The 17,456-nt window shown below is 37.1% G+C and overlaps 1 protein-coding gene across 2 annotated transcripts in view; it reads left to right on the top strand.

Moving 5' to 3' along the window:
* The window catches only part of Hif1a (hypoxia inducible factor 1 subunit alpha), a 49,676-nt gene that overhangs the window by 14,008 nt on the left and 18,212 nt on the right, over positions 1 to 17,456 (top strand). The window contains exon 2 of one of the 2 annotated variants that reach the window (XM_038336934.2): positions 16,844 to 17,034. In XM_038336934.2, coding sequence (XP_038192862.1) covers positions 16,844 to 17,034 — 191 coding nt within the window. Of the gene's footprint in view, positions 1 to 16,840; positions 17,035 to 17,456 lie in introns of both variants that reach the window. The other variant, XM_038336933.2, reaches the window with a different exon arrangement.

The raw sequence follows: 17,456 nt of genomic DNA, 5'->3' as shown, positions 1-17,456 counted from the left end.
ACTTCACTCAACTGCCGACTGAGATAAAGACAGGTTACACCATGAAAGATCTGATTAACAGCACCCCCATTCAGCAGGAAGCAGTTTGGAGAGAAATAACTGCGCCCATATTCCCAAATATTGTTTATAAGTGTTCTTTTACATTTAAGGGGGGATGTGATATAAATATAATTTGCATTGATATGGATTTTGCTTTAGTAATTTAAATTTAAGGTCAATTTGATTTTTATATATATATATATATATATATATATATTTCTGATCTTGATTAAGGTATTATGATTGTGTAGTTCATTTAAAAATGTAATGTATAATTAGGAAATATAGGTTGTTAATGGATAGTCATCAATAATAGTCAAGCTTGTAGTCATGTTAGATTTTCTAGATATATAGAGATATATTTAAGTTAAATAGGCATTCTTCATATCTTTCAAATACTACAGAATATCGCATTTTAAATGTTTTAATAACTTGGGGTTTTACATGACAATGAGGCACGTCTGCTCCTGGCAGCACCAATCTACTTCAAGAGGAAGATGGGCATTGAAGAGGCTCCTTATGGACTTTGATAGCCATTTGGGCAAGAAACTGCTCTTGCCTGGACTGATGCATAAACTGAACACAAAGAACCTGCAGAGAGAGGACTGCTGAACTTGCCTAATGGTGAGATGGTCTTTCGGGATTCCTGATTCATGAAAGAGTCTGCGAGACATTTTGCAGGACACAGCAGATAGTGACTGAACTGCCTTTGAAATTTCCTGCTTCGTGGAAAAGTCTGCTGGATATTATGGGCCTGTAGGCTGAAGATGGATGCCCCAGCGGTACAGAGGAACTTTGGGTGACTGTCCAGGCAGCGAGATGTCTCTGTCATTTCTAGAGTTTGGAAGTTGCTTACTTCTCATTTACTTAGGTAATATTATATCCTTATGGAATCTATGATGGAATTGAAGAATAGATAGATAGTTATAATTGTTTTCCTTTGTTATAATTGATGGAGGACTCTCACTGGTTAATAAAGAAACTGCCTTGGCTTTTGATAGGGCAGGATTTAGATAGGTGAAGTAGACAGAACAGGATGCTGGGAGTGAGGCAGATGCCTCAGGCAATCGCCATGCCTCTCCTCTCTGGGTCAGATGCAATGAAGCTGCGGCCCAAGATGGACTTACGGTAGAATCTTCCTGGTAAGCCACCACCTCGTGGTGCTACATAGATTATTAGATATGGGTTAAAGCAAGATATGTGAGAATTAGCTAATAAGAGGCTGAAACTAATGGGCCAGGCAGTGTTTAAATGAATACAGTTTCCGTGTAATTATTTCGGGTAAAGCTAGCTGTGTGGCAGGAAGTGGTCTGCCTGCCACTTATCACTCCAGAGTGGCACCCAACGTGGGGCCCGAACCCACGACCCTGAAAGTCTCGTGCTCTACCGACTGAGCTAGCCAGGCGGTCGAGAGCTGGGTGGCAAGAACACAACCAGCTGTTCCTCACTACACTATGACCTGTATTAGCTATGCAATTATTCATGTATTACAGATATTTGTGTTTCAGATTCATTGATAAACTAAGTTACTAATTAAGCTAATAATTTTGATGGCTCAGGCCACAATGGAATACTTTTAATATAGTTATTTTTACTATGTTCTTTTTAGCAGAGTTTGATTTTTAAGCTTAAGGTTCTTGAAACATAATGACCTGGATTTAGATTTTTGACATTATTTTTCAAGATTTTTTCAAAATATATTTGTACAGGTGTAAGAATTGTCAATAATTGTGTTTACTAATTTGTTGACTCTATTCTTAGAATTTTCTTAGAGACATTAAAAGCTTTCTAACTTGATGAGTCTCATTTTTGGAAGCTGTTATTAGGAAGTTTATTCACATATTTGTCAATTCTGACAAATATTCAGTTGTCTTCTGGAAAGAAAAATGATCCTTGTGAATTTTTGATACATGCCCAGGACCCTGAGTCTAACTAAGTATACTTTATTTTTAAAAATGTGTAATCTTGAGCTGAGTATAGTAGTACATGACTGTAATCCAAGCACTGAGGAGGAGGCTGAGCTGGGAGAATTTCAAGTTCAAGCCCAGACTGGACCCTATCTCAAAAGTATGGGCATGGGGGTGGGAAACCCAGATTAACCTGGGCTAGAGCATGGTACTGTCTCAAAGTCTCTGGATGGATGTTGTGGTCATGTCTTTAACCCCAGAATTTGGGAGGCTAAGGATTATCACCAGTTCAAGGCTACTTTGGGCTACAGAGTCTATTTCAGGTCAGCCTTATGAGACCCTGTCTTAAATAAACAAGTAGCCTTTTTAGTAATTGATACCAGTCTGATCACCTCAAATAGACTTAAGGCAGGGATATAAAACTAAGTAGAAATCAGGCTGGAGAGGTGGCTCAGTGTTGGAGGAAGGCCACTAGTTAGTTTCCAGCTGCTTAGTCCTGAAATAATCACACAGAAACTATATTATTTAAATTACTGCTTGGCCTATTAGCTCTAACTTATTGTCTAACTCTTACAGATTAATTTAACCCATTTTTATTAATCTGTGAATCGCCACGTGGCTGTGGCTTATGGCCTAAAGTTCTGGTGTCTTATCTCCAGCAGGACTACATGGCTTCTCCTCTGACTCCTCCTCCTTCTTCCAGCATTCAGCTCAGTCTTCCCCGCCTAGCTAAGCTCCACCCTACAGGTCCAAAGCAGACCTTTATTAATCAGTGGTATTCACAGCATACAGAGGAGGAATCCCACATCAGCTCAACAGTGAAGAGCACTGACTGCTCTTCCAGAGGACCTAGGATTGATTGCCAGTGCCCACATAGTGGCTCACAGCCATCTGTAACTCCAATTCCAGGGTATCTGACACCTTCTCATCTCTTCAGGCACCAGGCATGCATGTATACATGCAGGCAAAATATTCATGCACATAGAATAAAAAATAGGGATCATTTATAATCCAGAATATACTTAATTGCCACCAAAATGAAAGCAGTTTTGCAGTTCTCATAAAATTCACCTTTAATGCTGCTTTAACTTGTTTGAATGAAGACCTGACATGTTGTAATTTCCATTATTCTCTGAAGTCACATAAGTCATCAGATCTGTCTTTTAAATGTCTGAAGGTAACTCTTATGTTCCTTATTGTTATAGGAGGGGGGAAGTCCTCTAATTTTTTTTTTGATTTTTTAACTTAAAAAATTACATATTAAGTATCAGAAATGTAGAAAGGCATAGACCACTTTACTAATGGAGGCATCTGTTTTTCACATGGAATCTGAGACTACTACATTTGATAATGTTACCATTTTCACAATCAAGGAAATGAGATCAGAGGGTTATTACTCAGAAAATTTACTAACATTGGTTAGGAGCAATTAGTGTAGATGGTGAGGAGAGACTCTTGTATTATAAGAACTTCTTTGTCATTTATAACAGCTTTGTCATGGTTAGCTTTTAGAACTAAAATGGGAAACAGGTGGTGGTAGCACATGCCTTTAATTCCAGCACTCAGGAGGCAGAGGCAGGTGGATCTCTTGAGTTCAAGGCCAGCCTGGTCTATAAGAGCTAGTTCCAGGATAGCTAGAGCTGTTACACAGAGAAACCCTGTCTCGAAAAACCAAAAAGGGGAGGAAGTCTTCAAGGTATGATTTCTGTGTGTATACTTTTAGCTTCATCATATTCAATGAAATTTTAAAGGATATACCTTTTGGATATACACACAAAGTTTAGTTTCTTTGATCTATATTTGAATCCTTTACTGTGTCATGGTATATAATCAAATAAATTGAAAGAAACTATTTGCTCCCTGTATCCATGGGTGCTGTATCTAGAGATTCAGCCAACTAGGGATTGAAACGTTTGGGTAGAAAATAGCGTTTCTACTGAACAACACAGAATTGGTTATCCTACAGTGTAAGTAGGTTTAGATACCTACTAGTGGCTATTGTAAATCATCTAGAGAATGTTAACATTTTATATGAAGGCAGAAAGTTCTGCAGATATTGGTATCTTTAATATGGAGGTGGAAGGGGTTTTTGGAAGCAATTCCTTAGACTAATAGGATGACTTACGCAAGGGGGTGCTGTTTGCACTATGTATCCTTGGGTGCACATCTATAGATTCAACCAACCAGGAATTTAAACACTAGGGGACGAGTAGCATCTCTACTGAGCTCCCACTGTTCAGTCGTTAACAGAGCTGTTACCAATGGACCACTAACTCTTAGACAGTTGCAGCATTTATAAAGGTGTTTAAAGGTGATTTTTTTAATTTAAATCTTCATGCGTAAAGCCCTTTCTTCCATCCCCAGCAACACACACACACACACACCATGAGTTTCAAAGAATTGGGGAGGAACACACAAGTTATTTATTTGAGGCCATGCGGTAGTAGCATATGCCTTTAATCCCAGCATTTGGGAAGCAGAGGCAGGTGAATCTCAGTGAATTTGAGACCAGCTTGGTCTACAAAGCGAGTTCCAATACATCCAGGACTGTTTTGAGAAACCCTATCTCAAAAAAAAAATTATGTATTTTACTGCTTTTGAACCCTACTTATAAAATAATACTGCCTCATGGGGGCTGGAGAGATGGCTCAGTGGTTAAGAGCAGTGGCTGCTCTTCCAGAGGTCCTGAGTTCAATTCCCAGCAATCACATGGTGGCTCACAACCATCTGTAGTGAGATCTGGTGCCCTCTTCTGGCCTGCAGGCATACATGGAGGCAGAATGTTATATACATAATAAGTAAATAAATCTTTTAAAAAAATACTGACTCATATATTTTAACAAATACATTCTTAACTGTTTTTGTCACTGAGTGTTTTTGTAGTGTATTTCTAGCAATTTTACACTACATAGTATTTTATTGTATATTTAGTTGCCATAGTAAAAAATATTTTGTAATTTTTCAAAAATTATCTTTGTTCAATTTGCTATAAAACTGGTTCTCACTAGTAACTATCTTACTTAGTTAATAATCACCTGTTTAGTTTTATGCCTGTTGAAATTTGATTTGTTAGATTATCTTTTTTTAGGTTATTACTAAATAGTGACACAAAATGTCTCTTGATCCATAGTTATTGAATCACTCAACAAATCTTTGAACCCTGGTTTACTTATCCCCTGGAACTAGAGTTACAGATGGTTAGCTGCCTTGTGAGGTCTTTGAATTGAACACCAGACCCTCTGCAAGATTAGCTCTCAACCACTGAGGCATCTCACTAGCCCAAGAGATCAGATTTTTAATGTGACTCACAATCCCCTGAAGGAATTCTTTTAAAAGATTTCTGGACCTTACTCCTCAGTCTCCAGTACAGGAAGTCTGGCCAATGATTGACCTTTGGCATATATAACTTATTTTTTCTTTATTCAAATAGTTCTGAAAAGCTTAATTTCAAATAGTACAATATTTTTCAAGATCTTAAAATTAGATTACTAAATTTGTAGTCTTTCTGGAAATATGTAAAAGGTTAAGTTACTACTTAATTGAATATTTTTCAGGAAGGGTCTTACTATGTTACCTGACTGACTTTCCAACTTTGGACTCAAATGATTCATGTAACTAGAGAAGTATTCTATTATGTCTTACTCTTTCCCTTCTTAAGATTTATTTTTGTTATTTTTAATTGTCTGTGTGTGCATGTAGGTATAGCTGCATGTGAATGATGTTGCCCTTGGAAGTCACAGGCTTCTGATCCTCTGCTGAGCCATCTCTCTAGCCTTCTTTTTACATTGTGGCAGTGGAAGAGGAGGAAGAGAATGAACTCAGCCAGCACCCCCTCTTTGTCTGTTTTTGAGAGAGGGTCTCACTGTGTACCCTTGGCTGGCCTGGGATTTGCAGTGCCTCAAACTCACAGAGATCTACCTACCTCTGCCTTGAGAGTGTATGATTAAAGAAAGGCATGTGTCACCATACCCAGCTAAGGTTTCATTTTTAAGATTATTGATTAGAATTTAGTGCCAAAATTATAATTTGTACCTGTGTTTGCTGGATTTTCCCATTCATGTTTTTTTATTAATTGTTATTAGGTTGAGATATTCTAGTTTTATTAACAGATGAAAATTGTCTGTTAATAATAAAAATACTCTTAAAAACAAACATAAAATACTTGCTTAAGAGTAACCTATCCCTTTTTTAAAGTGAAAAATTGATATGGAATCAATAACTGAACACTAACAACACTTTTGGGAAAAGATTGTAGAAAACAAAATCCAGTCATGTTTCTGGCTGGGTTTAGGAGGTGTACTTATAAGATAATAAAAATTTCAGGACTAGGGAAATTACTTAGTGAGTAGCACCACTGTGCGAGCATGAAGTCCTCAGTTCAAGTCTTAGCAAGGACCCTGTCTCAAAAGAATGAAGAAAGACAAAGACACCAGCCTTGTCCTTTGACACTCTCATGTGTGCATTCACCACACACACACACACACACACACACACACACACACACACATAGATGTTGATACTTTAACATTATAATTTGTACATTTTCATGACCACATTAGCTTAGGACAAAATAGTCAAAGATATGAATGTTGTGATCCAGCACTTGGAGAGCTGAGGTAGAAGGTCCAAGAGTTTGAAGCCAGCCTAGTTAACATAGCAGGACCTTGTCTCAAGAAAAAAAAAAAGAAAAACTAAAAGCACAGAGTATGGAAATGATAAGCTGGGAAACATCTTAAACATTGGCTCCCTTCACCAAGATGTTTCAGTATCTCTGCTCTCTCCCCTTGATAAGATTGCTGTTTGTGTTTATGTTTATGCTTGCTGTTGAACCTGGCTAATTCAGATTTGCTGGTGTTCACATTTATTTCATGATTTGTTTACTGAACATGTTTTTTTCATGTGTTAGAACTCTGCTAGGTAAATGAATTATTAAATTTATATGTAAAATGAGCTGTCATGGTTGGTCATTATTGCATTTTTTCTGGTAATCATATATATGTATCTCATATATCATATCATATATGTGTATCATATATATATATGTATCTATTTCAGCCAAGCAATAAAATTAAAATTAAGCTAAATGTGGTGACACATGCCTATAATTTTGCCTATTCAGGAGGCAGAGGCAGGAAGATTGAAGCAAGTTTGAGGCCAGCCAGGGATACATAACACAAGACCCTGTCTCAAAAAAGAAAGTAGAGAGAACAACTTAATAATTCATGCATTTGTCCAGAACTCATATTTTATGAGTCAAGAACTGTTCTAAGAACCTAGAACGTATAAGTTGAACAGAACAGATAAAAAAAAATCCTGCCTTTGTAAAAGTAATTATATTTGAGTGTGGATGTGCATTTGTGAGATAGAAAATAAATACTATGAACAAATATATTTATTTACTATGTATAAGTAAGTACTTTTGGGAAAATAGAACAGGACAAGAATATCAGAAAGAAGGCAGTAGTTAGGGAATCTCATCTCAGTGAGAATGTGAAACTGAAATAATTGACAAAAATGGAAGGGCACGCTGTAGCGAGAATTCTAATTGGCCTTAATAATAAAAACCCGGAGTCAGGTATTAGAGGGTGAAAGCTGAAAGATCTGAGAAGCAGAGCAGCCAGTCACTAGCTACCTCTACGAAATCCTCAGACTTAATGGTGGGATATCCTGTTTCTACAAGTCCTCCAACTGAATGCCTTGAGTTCCTCTTTCCTCCCACCTTATATTTCTCCTCTTCCTAGCCATATCCCTTACTGTCTCCACCTCTCCAATGTTGAGATTAAAGGCATGTGACTCCCAAGTACTGGGATTAAAGGTGTGAGCCACCACCACCTGGTTCTGTTTCTCTTTGAGACTGGATCTGTCTAGTGTAGCCCTGGGTGGCCTTGAACTCACAGAGATCTGTAGGCCTCTGCCTCTTGAGTGCTGGGATCAAAGGTGTGTGCCACCCTTGTCTGGCCTCCATGGCTAACTAGTAGCTCGCTCCACTCTGATCCTTAGGCAAGCTTTATTTGTTACAGCACAAACAAAATATCACCACAGCAAGCCTTGTTGGGGATTGAGGAGCTGTGGTCCAGAGCAACTAGTGAGAAGGTCCTAGAGGGAATGTGTCTGACCTTTTAAAGAACAGCTAGGAACTGGTGTAGTTAAGAGCAGAGTGGCCTTTATGGCGGCACACACCTTTAATTCCAGTATTTGGGAGGCAGAGGCAGGCGGATCTGTGAGTTGGAAGTCAACCTAGTCTACAGAGTGAGTTCCAGGACAGTCAGGGATATATAGGGAGACCCTGTCTCAAAAAAAGAAAAGAGAGCCGGGCGGTGGTGACGCACGCCTTTAATCCCAGCACTTGGGAAGCAGAGGCAGGTGGATCTCTGTGAGTTCGAGACCAGCTTGGTCTACAAGAGCTAGCTCCAGGACAGGCTCTAAAGCTGCAGAGAAACCCTGTCTCGAAAAACCAAAAAAGAAAAAAAGAAAAGAAAAGAGAAAAGGGGGAGTAAAGAAGGAGGGAGCTAAGGTAGGTGAAAAGTGAAATCAGAGGTCATGGAACAAATCACGGGGCACACAGGGCTGCTATGTAGACGCTGACTTTTATTAAGGGCCAAACAATTTTAAGCAAAGGAGTTTATGACTTTATTAGAAGAATTATTCTGGTAATTCTTGTATGAAAAAAAAGACAAAGTCAGTAGAAAAGGAAATGAAAGACTTTAAGGTTTATCAGTAGATGATCCCAGTGAATCCCAGTCAAAAACGCTTTGTTCCTAGCACTGACTTTGTTGCACTGGACTTCCAGGCGTGATGGCATATGCCTGTCATTCCAGCACTAAGGAGATGCAAGCTTGAAGGGTCAGTAGTTCAGGGCCAGCCTGAGCGACAGATCTTATCACACACACACACAAAAGGTTGTAAGATCATAGGAGCACTAACAGAGCACAAATTTGGAGATATTTAAAAGGAATGTTGAAGAGGCAGTTAGTTCTTTGCTTGAAATCAAAGTCACATTTATGCATATTTGTGCACAGAACACAGAAGTTTTCTTCTGGAAGAAGCTTGAGCTTTATGAAGAATATGAATGAAGATATCCAAATAACTAGAGGTCAACAAGGGAGGAGCAATTTGGGAAAATACTAAACTAAAAACAAAACAGACAACATGATGTTTGAGTCTTGAAAGTTTCTCACATAAATTTCCCCAGTTATGTGTTGTTGGAAAGGGGATCCAGGCAGAGGGTAGAGAGAGCAAGCCCAAGAGATGAGATGAGACACTTTTCAGTAACTGTGAGTGCTGAGAATTGAGTAGCAAGCAGTTAAACAAATAGGGAGTTAGAAAAGGTGTGCTTTTAAAATAATTTAGACTTTAAACAGAATATAATATATAATTTTTTTTGTTTTAAAGAATCCTTGCCATGGTACTTTGAGTGCAAAATTATGTCACTTAACAGTGACAAAAATTGGTCAGTTACTCCCAAATAAATATATTTTTTGGAATAAAAAATTATCTCTGCCTCAGATCTAGTACTGAGTCAGAATTTATAATGACGGGAAAGGGTAGTTGAAATTTATATCATCTCCCAAGTGATTGATGGTATAGCTAGACTAGCATTTGGGAATATTGTATTAAATCACCTTAATAAACTTTTATCACTATGTAGTCTTGGTCCCTAAGCACAGTCCTGGTACATATATACAGTCAATACATCTATCTATCTATCTATCTATCTATCTATCTATCTATCTATCTATATCTATCTCGAGAGATGGAATAATAAATTTATATAATAAGATTCTGTAGCATATTGAATAAATATAATTTTTAATTTGTGGTCTGTTTTCTTTCTACTTTAGTAAGATGTGTTTTTATGTGTGTGAGTGTTTGTGTGTATGTATGTATGTAATTGTACCATGTGTATGCAGTGCCCTCCAAGACCAGAAGGCATCAGATACCCTGGAACTAGAGTTACAGGGAGTTGTAGGTTTTAGAAACTGAACTCTGATCCTCTGTGAGAGCAGTGAGTACTCTTAACTGTTGAGCCATCCCTCAGCCCGTATCTGTATTTTTTGAATGAAAGAGCAATTTCTGTCATTCCAAGGTTCAAGAAGGCCACTTGCCTTGGGGGGGGGGGGCTAGAGAGGAAGGCTTCTAAATGAGCTAATAACATGGAAAGTACTTAAGACAGTGCCTAAATATAAGCGTTCAGTAGTTTTTTTAGACAACTAGTGATTATTGATGCTTCTTGCCACATATTTAAATCATTTTACCTGTACAAAGTAAGAACTTTAATAATTTTAAATAAATAATTTATTTTAAATAAAATCATTTAAAAAGTTGAACAAAATAATGTGTGCCAAAAGCAAGTGACAGTTTAATACAATGACATCAAAAATAAGCAAGGAAAATATTTAATTTTTAAAAGGGCTCGAACTGCCTAGTTAGAGAAAAAGAAACAAATGAGAGAAAATAGATTCTGGAAAAATTAACTTTAATACGACAAATGGTTAATATTTCTAAAATATGGAAATGTATATAAAAGACCCAAAGTTAATTAAAGTAAGTTAAATTAGCTGAGCAGATTGTAAGCTGTCGAGAACTGTATGCGAGAAACAAGTTTATTTTCATGTCATGCTGCGCCAAATTGAGTACTTCCTGGATCATCCAAAGCTCCGGTTTTCCTGTTACAAGAGAACACACAGTGAAGTCAGGAAGCAGTCCTGTGCAAACAGCAACACAAATTCAGTCAGTTGCTGACTGATTCTCATATGGATTTTGAGGTGTTATATAGCAAGTAGTGATTTTGTTACAGGGTTTTTGGTTTTTTTTTTTTTTCAGTTTTTTTTAATGATTTATTTTTAATTTTGGGCTGGTGAGATGGCTTGGCGGTTAGGAACACTTTCTGCTTTTGTAGAGGATTCTGATTTGGTTCCCTATATACACATGGAGGCATAACAAATATCCAGATCCCAAGAATTCAGACACCCTATTCTGGCCACTGGGGGTGAGTCACAGCGCACAGGTGGTGCATAGATATGCATCCATACATATAAACTATTTTTAATTCCTTTTTAATTTTTAAGTATGGGGGAGTATGTATATGTGAATGCAAGTGCTTACAGAGGATATCAGATCACCTTTCTGTACTAGTTACAGGTGTTGTGAGCTGCCTGGTATGGGTGCTGACAACCAAACTCAGGTCCTTCAAGAGCAGTACACTCTCTTAACCATCTTAACACTCTCCCTGAACCATCTCTTTAGTACCAGTGGTTTTTTTTTTTTTAATCCCCTTAAATGTGTTGTAAAATACAGGCCAAAGACTTGGTAAACTCTCCCCTTGTTCTATGAAAATTATGGCATTAAAACCTTTTGGTGTTAAAATAGCGACTCCTTCTTGCTTAAAATACCAGACTTGGGGTACAGGGATACACTTCATTTGCGAAAGTATTTTTAATTATATTGTGTTCATCATCTTAAGGTCTGAATTGCTTTGGGATTTAAAAAAAAGGAAGGAAGGAAGAAAACTTTAGCCTTTATTCTTTTGGCTTTATATAGTAAAGAAAAACTCTTTAAAATTAGTGCAAACAGAATGAGGATGTTGCTGTAACAGATTGATACTGAACAAATAAAAAACAAGTAATAGTAAAATAAGATGTTTATTTTACTGTGAAGATACCTGTATGCAGGTATACATAGTATAGATCAGCCAATTCTCTCTTCATAGATGTTGGCCAGTACCCATTTTAAAAGCTATTTTTCTTTGAAGAGTGGTCAGTAGTGAGCCACTCTGATTGCCATCAGAGTATGTGCTTTTCAAATTAGGTTATGAGTCTGGTAATGAATCCCTCTGAATAGCTTAGTGTTCAGTCCTGTACTCCAAAGCTAACCCCGTAACTTATTTATGCATTTGGATTTTTTTCTTTTTCTTTTTTTTTATTGATATTTATTGAGCTCTACATTTTTCTCTGCCCCCCTCCTTGCTTCTCCCCTCCTCCCTTCAGTCCGCCCCCAAGGTCCCCATGCTTTCAATTTACTCAGGAGATCTTGTCTTTTTCTACATTCTACTTCCCATGTAGATTAGATCTATGTCTCTCTTAGTGTCCTCATGGTTTGCATTTGGATTTTTTAAGTCAACAGAGTTTAATCTTTGTAATAATAGCCTAGACTTATGAGTAATTTGTCTTAGTTATTGTTATTAATATAGATTCTCAGCCAAACTGCTTAACCTGGAATAGATAGGTCTTACAATTTATTAACTTTATAACCTTAGTAAGCTCTCATTTTGTGTGTGGGTGTGGGTGGATGTGGGTGTGTGTAGTACATCTGTAACCTGATGTTGAGAGTAAAGATTAAATAAGTTAATAGTTGGAAAATATCTAGAATACCACCACATAAGTAATAAATACCAAGGTAGAATTTTAGACTAAAGCTACAGGCAAGCATGCCAAAAAGGAAATATGGAAATTCCTTGAGATTTTCTTCAGACTGAGACTTTAAGAAGTATGGGAAGGGGGCAGGAGAGATAGCTCAGTAGTAAACAACACTTCTGCAATCATGAGGACTGAAGTTCAGGGACCAAAACCCACATCACAAGGCAGGCATTTCCTAGCTCCAAGGATTTCCATACCCTTTTCAAGCCTCCATGCATGCATGCATACCCACCCCCACACGTGTAAATACACTCAAGACAGATGCACACATAAATACATGGTTATGAGAATTGAAATGAGATATAGTTCTCATCAGTTTGATTAAAAATATATATTTTAAATTCATAATATATAATACTACAGAGTGCATAGGAAAGTTGTATGTTGTGAGTACACATCCATAGATATGTTTGTGGATTGGCAGAAACAAATGGGTACAGACCTTTTAGGAAAGCTACTACTCATTTAAGTGAAGTAGTCATTGTCTTGAACATTTATTTTAGAATGTCTGTCCTGTAGAAATACAAACACAATTTAAAACAAAACAGAAAGAACAACTCATTTTTCAAAGCCACAGCGTTTTGTTTTGTTCATGTCAAACAGTAGAGTTCATGGATAAATTAAAAAATTTTATACATCAACTATTTTAGTAATAAGCCTCACCATCTGCCAATATTTTTAATGTTGTGATTCAGCTTTAGGGTTTCTATTACTGTTCATTTGTTGTTTTTTTTTTTTTGAGACATTTTTTGCTTTGTAGCTCAGGCTGACAGCAAACTTGTTATCTGCTGGCTCAGTCTCCGTAATTTCAGTTCTTTAAAAAATTTGTGTGTGTGTGTGTGTGTGTGTGTGTGTGTGTGTGTGTACATGTGTGCAAGCGTGCAAGCGCCTGTGGGCAGCTAGAAACGAGTGTTGTATTCCTGTGGAGCTAGAGTTACAGGCAGTTGTGAACTGTCTGCCATAGGTGCTGGGAACCGAACTCAAATCATCCACAAGAACAGCAATCACTCTAACCCAGTGCTCCTAATTTCAGTTCTTAAAGTCACATCCTTTTATAGTCAGGAAGCCAACAGACGTTTTGTAGCTAATAGACAATACAAGTATATGTCTTAAAACATCTGTACTTATTTTGTGTTCTTAGCCCAAAGATTAATAGGGTCTCATCATAATATAACAAATTTATTCACAAACTTTGTATGTAAACTTAAAAAGGCAGTGGTTTAAAATACTTCCTGGAGTTCTATACAAAATAATTTTTTAAAAGCAGAAACCACAATGCTACAAAGACTTAGCTGTTTTACTAATTTATATTATATCTAGAATAGTTGTGGAAACTGATAAGCAAATTATTCAAAAGACAGAAATTTATATCCTTGGGTGAAATACCACTTCAGACAGACATAGAAGAAGCAGAAGTAAGATCTGTACTTGAAAATATCACAAATGGAGTTGGACATTTGCTGGATAGGGTACTTTGCATGCTGCAAATCTGCCCATTTCCTTTGTGAGCGCAGTTCTGCTGTAGATGAGTGATACAGAGCCTTCCTGGGAGTAGATAAGAAGGTATGTAGTTCAGATTCTAAAACCCTGGAAGCTTTTATCATTTTTTCCCCTCAAGTGTTTGATTTGAGTGGCTGGTTTTCAGTAGTTTAGGTTGGTTAAGTGGTTTAGGAAAGGGAGCGGAGTTAAGTGTTTCAAGTTGCTTATAAGGTTCTCTATGCCTAGACTGAGTTAATATTTAGGTTGATTGCTGGTCATTCAAATAGAGTACTGCTTCCCACAGCTACCACTACATATGAATTTAAAGAGGTGATGACACATACGTTTAAACCCAGAGGTGGGGGTCACAGGCAGATAAATCTTTTGAGTTTGAGGACAGCCTGGACTGCATAGCAAGTTCCAAGTCAGCCATGGATAAGGATGAGACCCTGAAAAAGAGAGAAACAATGTGTGTGTGAACAACATTTGTTAGTGTCCATTATAACCCAGTAGATCTCTGCTAACTCCCTTACCCCCTCCCAGAGTATTATATCAATGAAATGAGTTTCAAAAGCTATATTATTACACATTTTATTTCAAAATTCAAATGGAAAACAAAGTACTTTTAATGCACTCAAAAATTTTCAAACTGTTGACATTGTGGCACTCTCATGTGGCTTCAATATATTTTTATTGTAGAATACTAAGAATATACTGATTTATTTAGGTGAGTAGCTCCAAGTGATGTTTCCTTTATATGATATTTTTTCTTTCAAAATTTTATACCTGTATGCAGTGTATTTTAATCATATCCACCCCCTATTGGTGACAAGATTCTTAATAGTCCTACTTAAAAGCTTAAGGTTCTTGAGGGAAATTGCTCTAGAACCAGGTGTGTCCAACCAGTGGCCTGCAGACTACATGTGCCCCCACAATATCTATAAATGTGGCTAGCTCAAGTAATTGTAAGCTTACATAAAATGTTAAAGGTTTTATTGAAAATTTTTGTAACTCAGTTGAATAGTTCATGACAATATTGTGTCCCAATGTCAAAAAGTTGGACACATTTATTAAATGTCTGAATTGAACTTTTTGTATCACAGTTTAGAATCTAACAAATATATACATTCTTCATTAAACTTTGGAAACTTTGTATAACAAGAGTTGCTGAGAGCTCTTGACAGGTGCTTAACAAGGTGATTTTTGTGCTTGTAGCTTTCAGCCTCACATTCAAAGGAAGGAGACTTAAAGAAGAGGCGATTATGTGCTTCCTTCACAGAGTACAAGAAGAACTGAGTAAAATAAGTCCCTGGTATATGGCTAAATTTTTAGCAGATTCTAAGAGCTATTTTCAACATTTAGCAAATATCTGACCTAATAAGAATGGAGCTTAGGAGTAAAATAGAGGCAGAATCCTCCATTAATAGAGAAAACTGTAGAAGAATAAAGACAAACACTGGTGTTCCTATCCTATTTGCTACACAGTTGTTGTTTTTAATCTATGGAGCCCCAGTTTCTTAAAAATGGGGACACTGTTTAGTTTCTTTATAAGTAGTTATGAGATAACTATGCACTTTGTTCAGAGTAATATTTGATTGTGGCAGACTTACAGAAAGAAGTAGCTAAGAACAGACAGGTTTTAGCCTGACATTCAAGTAAGAAGAGCATGTTACTAGACATTTAAGCAAAGAAGACAGCTCTGTTTGATATGACTTAAACAAATTACCAGGCTTTTTCTTTTTTGACCCACCAACCAGCTCCCAAATCATGACACGGAGACTTATTATTAGTTTTGAATGCTTGGCCTTAGCTTAAGTTATTTTCTTGCTGACTCTTATATAAAACTTAGCCTGTTTCTCTTTATCTATGTTTTGCCTAGGGGCTTTTTACCTTTCTTTCCTTCTATATATCTTATTTTCACTGCTTTTTGTGTCTGACTGGTGACTGCCTGACTTCTGGCCCCAGGTGTGTCCCTCTCTTTCTTCATCATTCTCTCCTCTCTTCTACTTTCTTGAGCCTAGATTTCTCCTCTCACTTAATCTCTCTGCCCACCAGCTCCACCTATCCCTTTCCTAGCTAGCAGCTATTGGCCATGCAGCTTTTTATTAGACCAATCCGGTGCAGTAGACAGGCAAGGTGAAACAAATGCAACACGTCTTTACATAATTAAACAAATGCGTCACAAACAAATATAACACATCTTTACCTCCTTAACAAAGGCAGCAGAAATGAGTGTGACGTGCCTTCGCGCAGTTAAAATAATATTCCACAGCATCAACAAATGTAACATATCTTTACCTGGTAATCTGTTTTTGGAAGACTCCTTAATGTGTATCATTCATTGTATTGATGTTTCTATCACCTTTACTAGCACACCCACCCATGGATTGGTATTACAATGCATCTTTATTTCTGCCACATTCCTGCATTTATTTGATATCCATTATGCCAGCAATAGATAAGGAATCTTTAGGAATGTGAGTAACCTGAAAGTAGTAGCTTTTTATAGTTGCTAAATGTAAAAATCCCATGGTCAGAGAGTAGGTGGGAAAATATTGATGTCAAAAGAAACTAATAAAATTATGTATAGCTATTAATATCTTACTGCCCATAAAATTATTACGTTTTCAAACTATTATATACAACTTTAGCTTCTTCAAACTTAGTTAGGGTTTCTCTATGCTAAGAATACTTTGGAATAAAAGTGAGACATTAGATACACAGGCTGCTGTAATTTGGGGATGAACACATCTGCCTGGAAATGTTTAAAACTGCTTGGACATCTTAAAAGAATTTATTATGTATTCAGTGATCCGAAATTTGTATAGCTTTCTTATATAAAATTTTGTTCATCTCCCATACAAGTCTTATATAATTACAAGCCTTCTTCTAATTCTTATATAGTACACCAAAAATGCAAATTAGTTTTATTCAAGTTAAAGCAAACTAACATATACATTCTTTCTTTTTCTTCCTTTTTTTTTTCTTTTTTCTGTTAAGTAGGATGAGTTCTGAACGCCGAAAAGAAAAGTCCAGAGATGCAGCAAGATCTCGGCGAAGCAAAGAGTCAGAAGTTTTTTATGAGCTTGCTCATCAGCTGCCACTTCCCCACAATGTGAGCTCCCATCTTGATAAAGCTTCTGTTATGAGGCTCACCATCAGTTACTTACGTGTGAGGAAGCTTCTGGATGCTGGTGAGTTCTACAGGGACATAATAGACCTAAAAATTAGAAATTAAAGACAAATAGAAATTATTTGTAAGAGACTGTGTGTATGTGTCTATGTGTGCATACATGTTCATGCACGTGTGTGTGTGTGTGTGTGTGTGTGTGTGTGTGTGTGTGTGTGTGTGTTAATATGCTCATGAAGGTGCCTATGAAGGTCAGAAGAGGGTGTCAGATCCCCTAGAGCTGGAATTTCAGGTATTTATGAGCCATTATTAGCTGGAGCCACCTCTCTGGCCCCACAATGCTGTATGTATAGTTAAATTTTTACTATGTGCGTGAGTGTTTGACGTTCAACATTTGCATGCCTATCTAGTACCTCCAGAGGCCAGAAGAGGATGTCAAATTCCTTGGAACTAGTTACAGACAGCTGTGAGTCTGAGAATTGAACC

This window comes from Arvicola amphibius, chromosome 7 (assembly GCF_903992535.2).
Source record: "Arvicola amphibius chromosome 7, mArvAmp1.2, whole genome shotgun sequence".
NCBI classification, from domain to species: domain Eukaryota; kingdom Metazoa; phylum Chordata; class Mammalia; order Rodentia; family Cricetidae; genus Arvicola; species Arvicola amphibius.
This window is presented reverse-complemented; position numbering and strand designations above follow the sequence as displayed.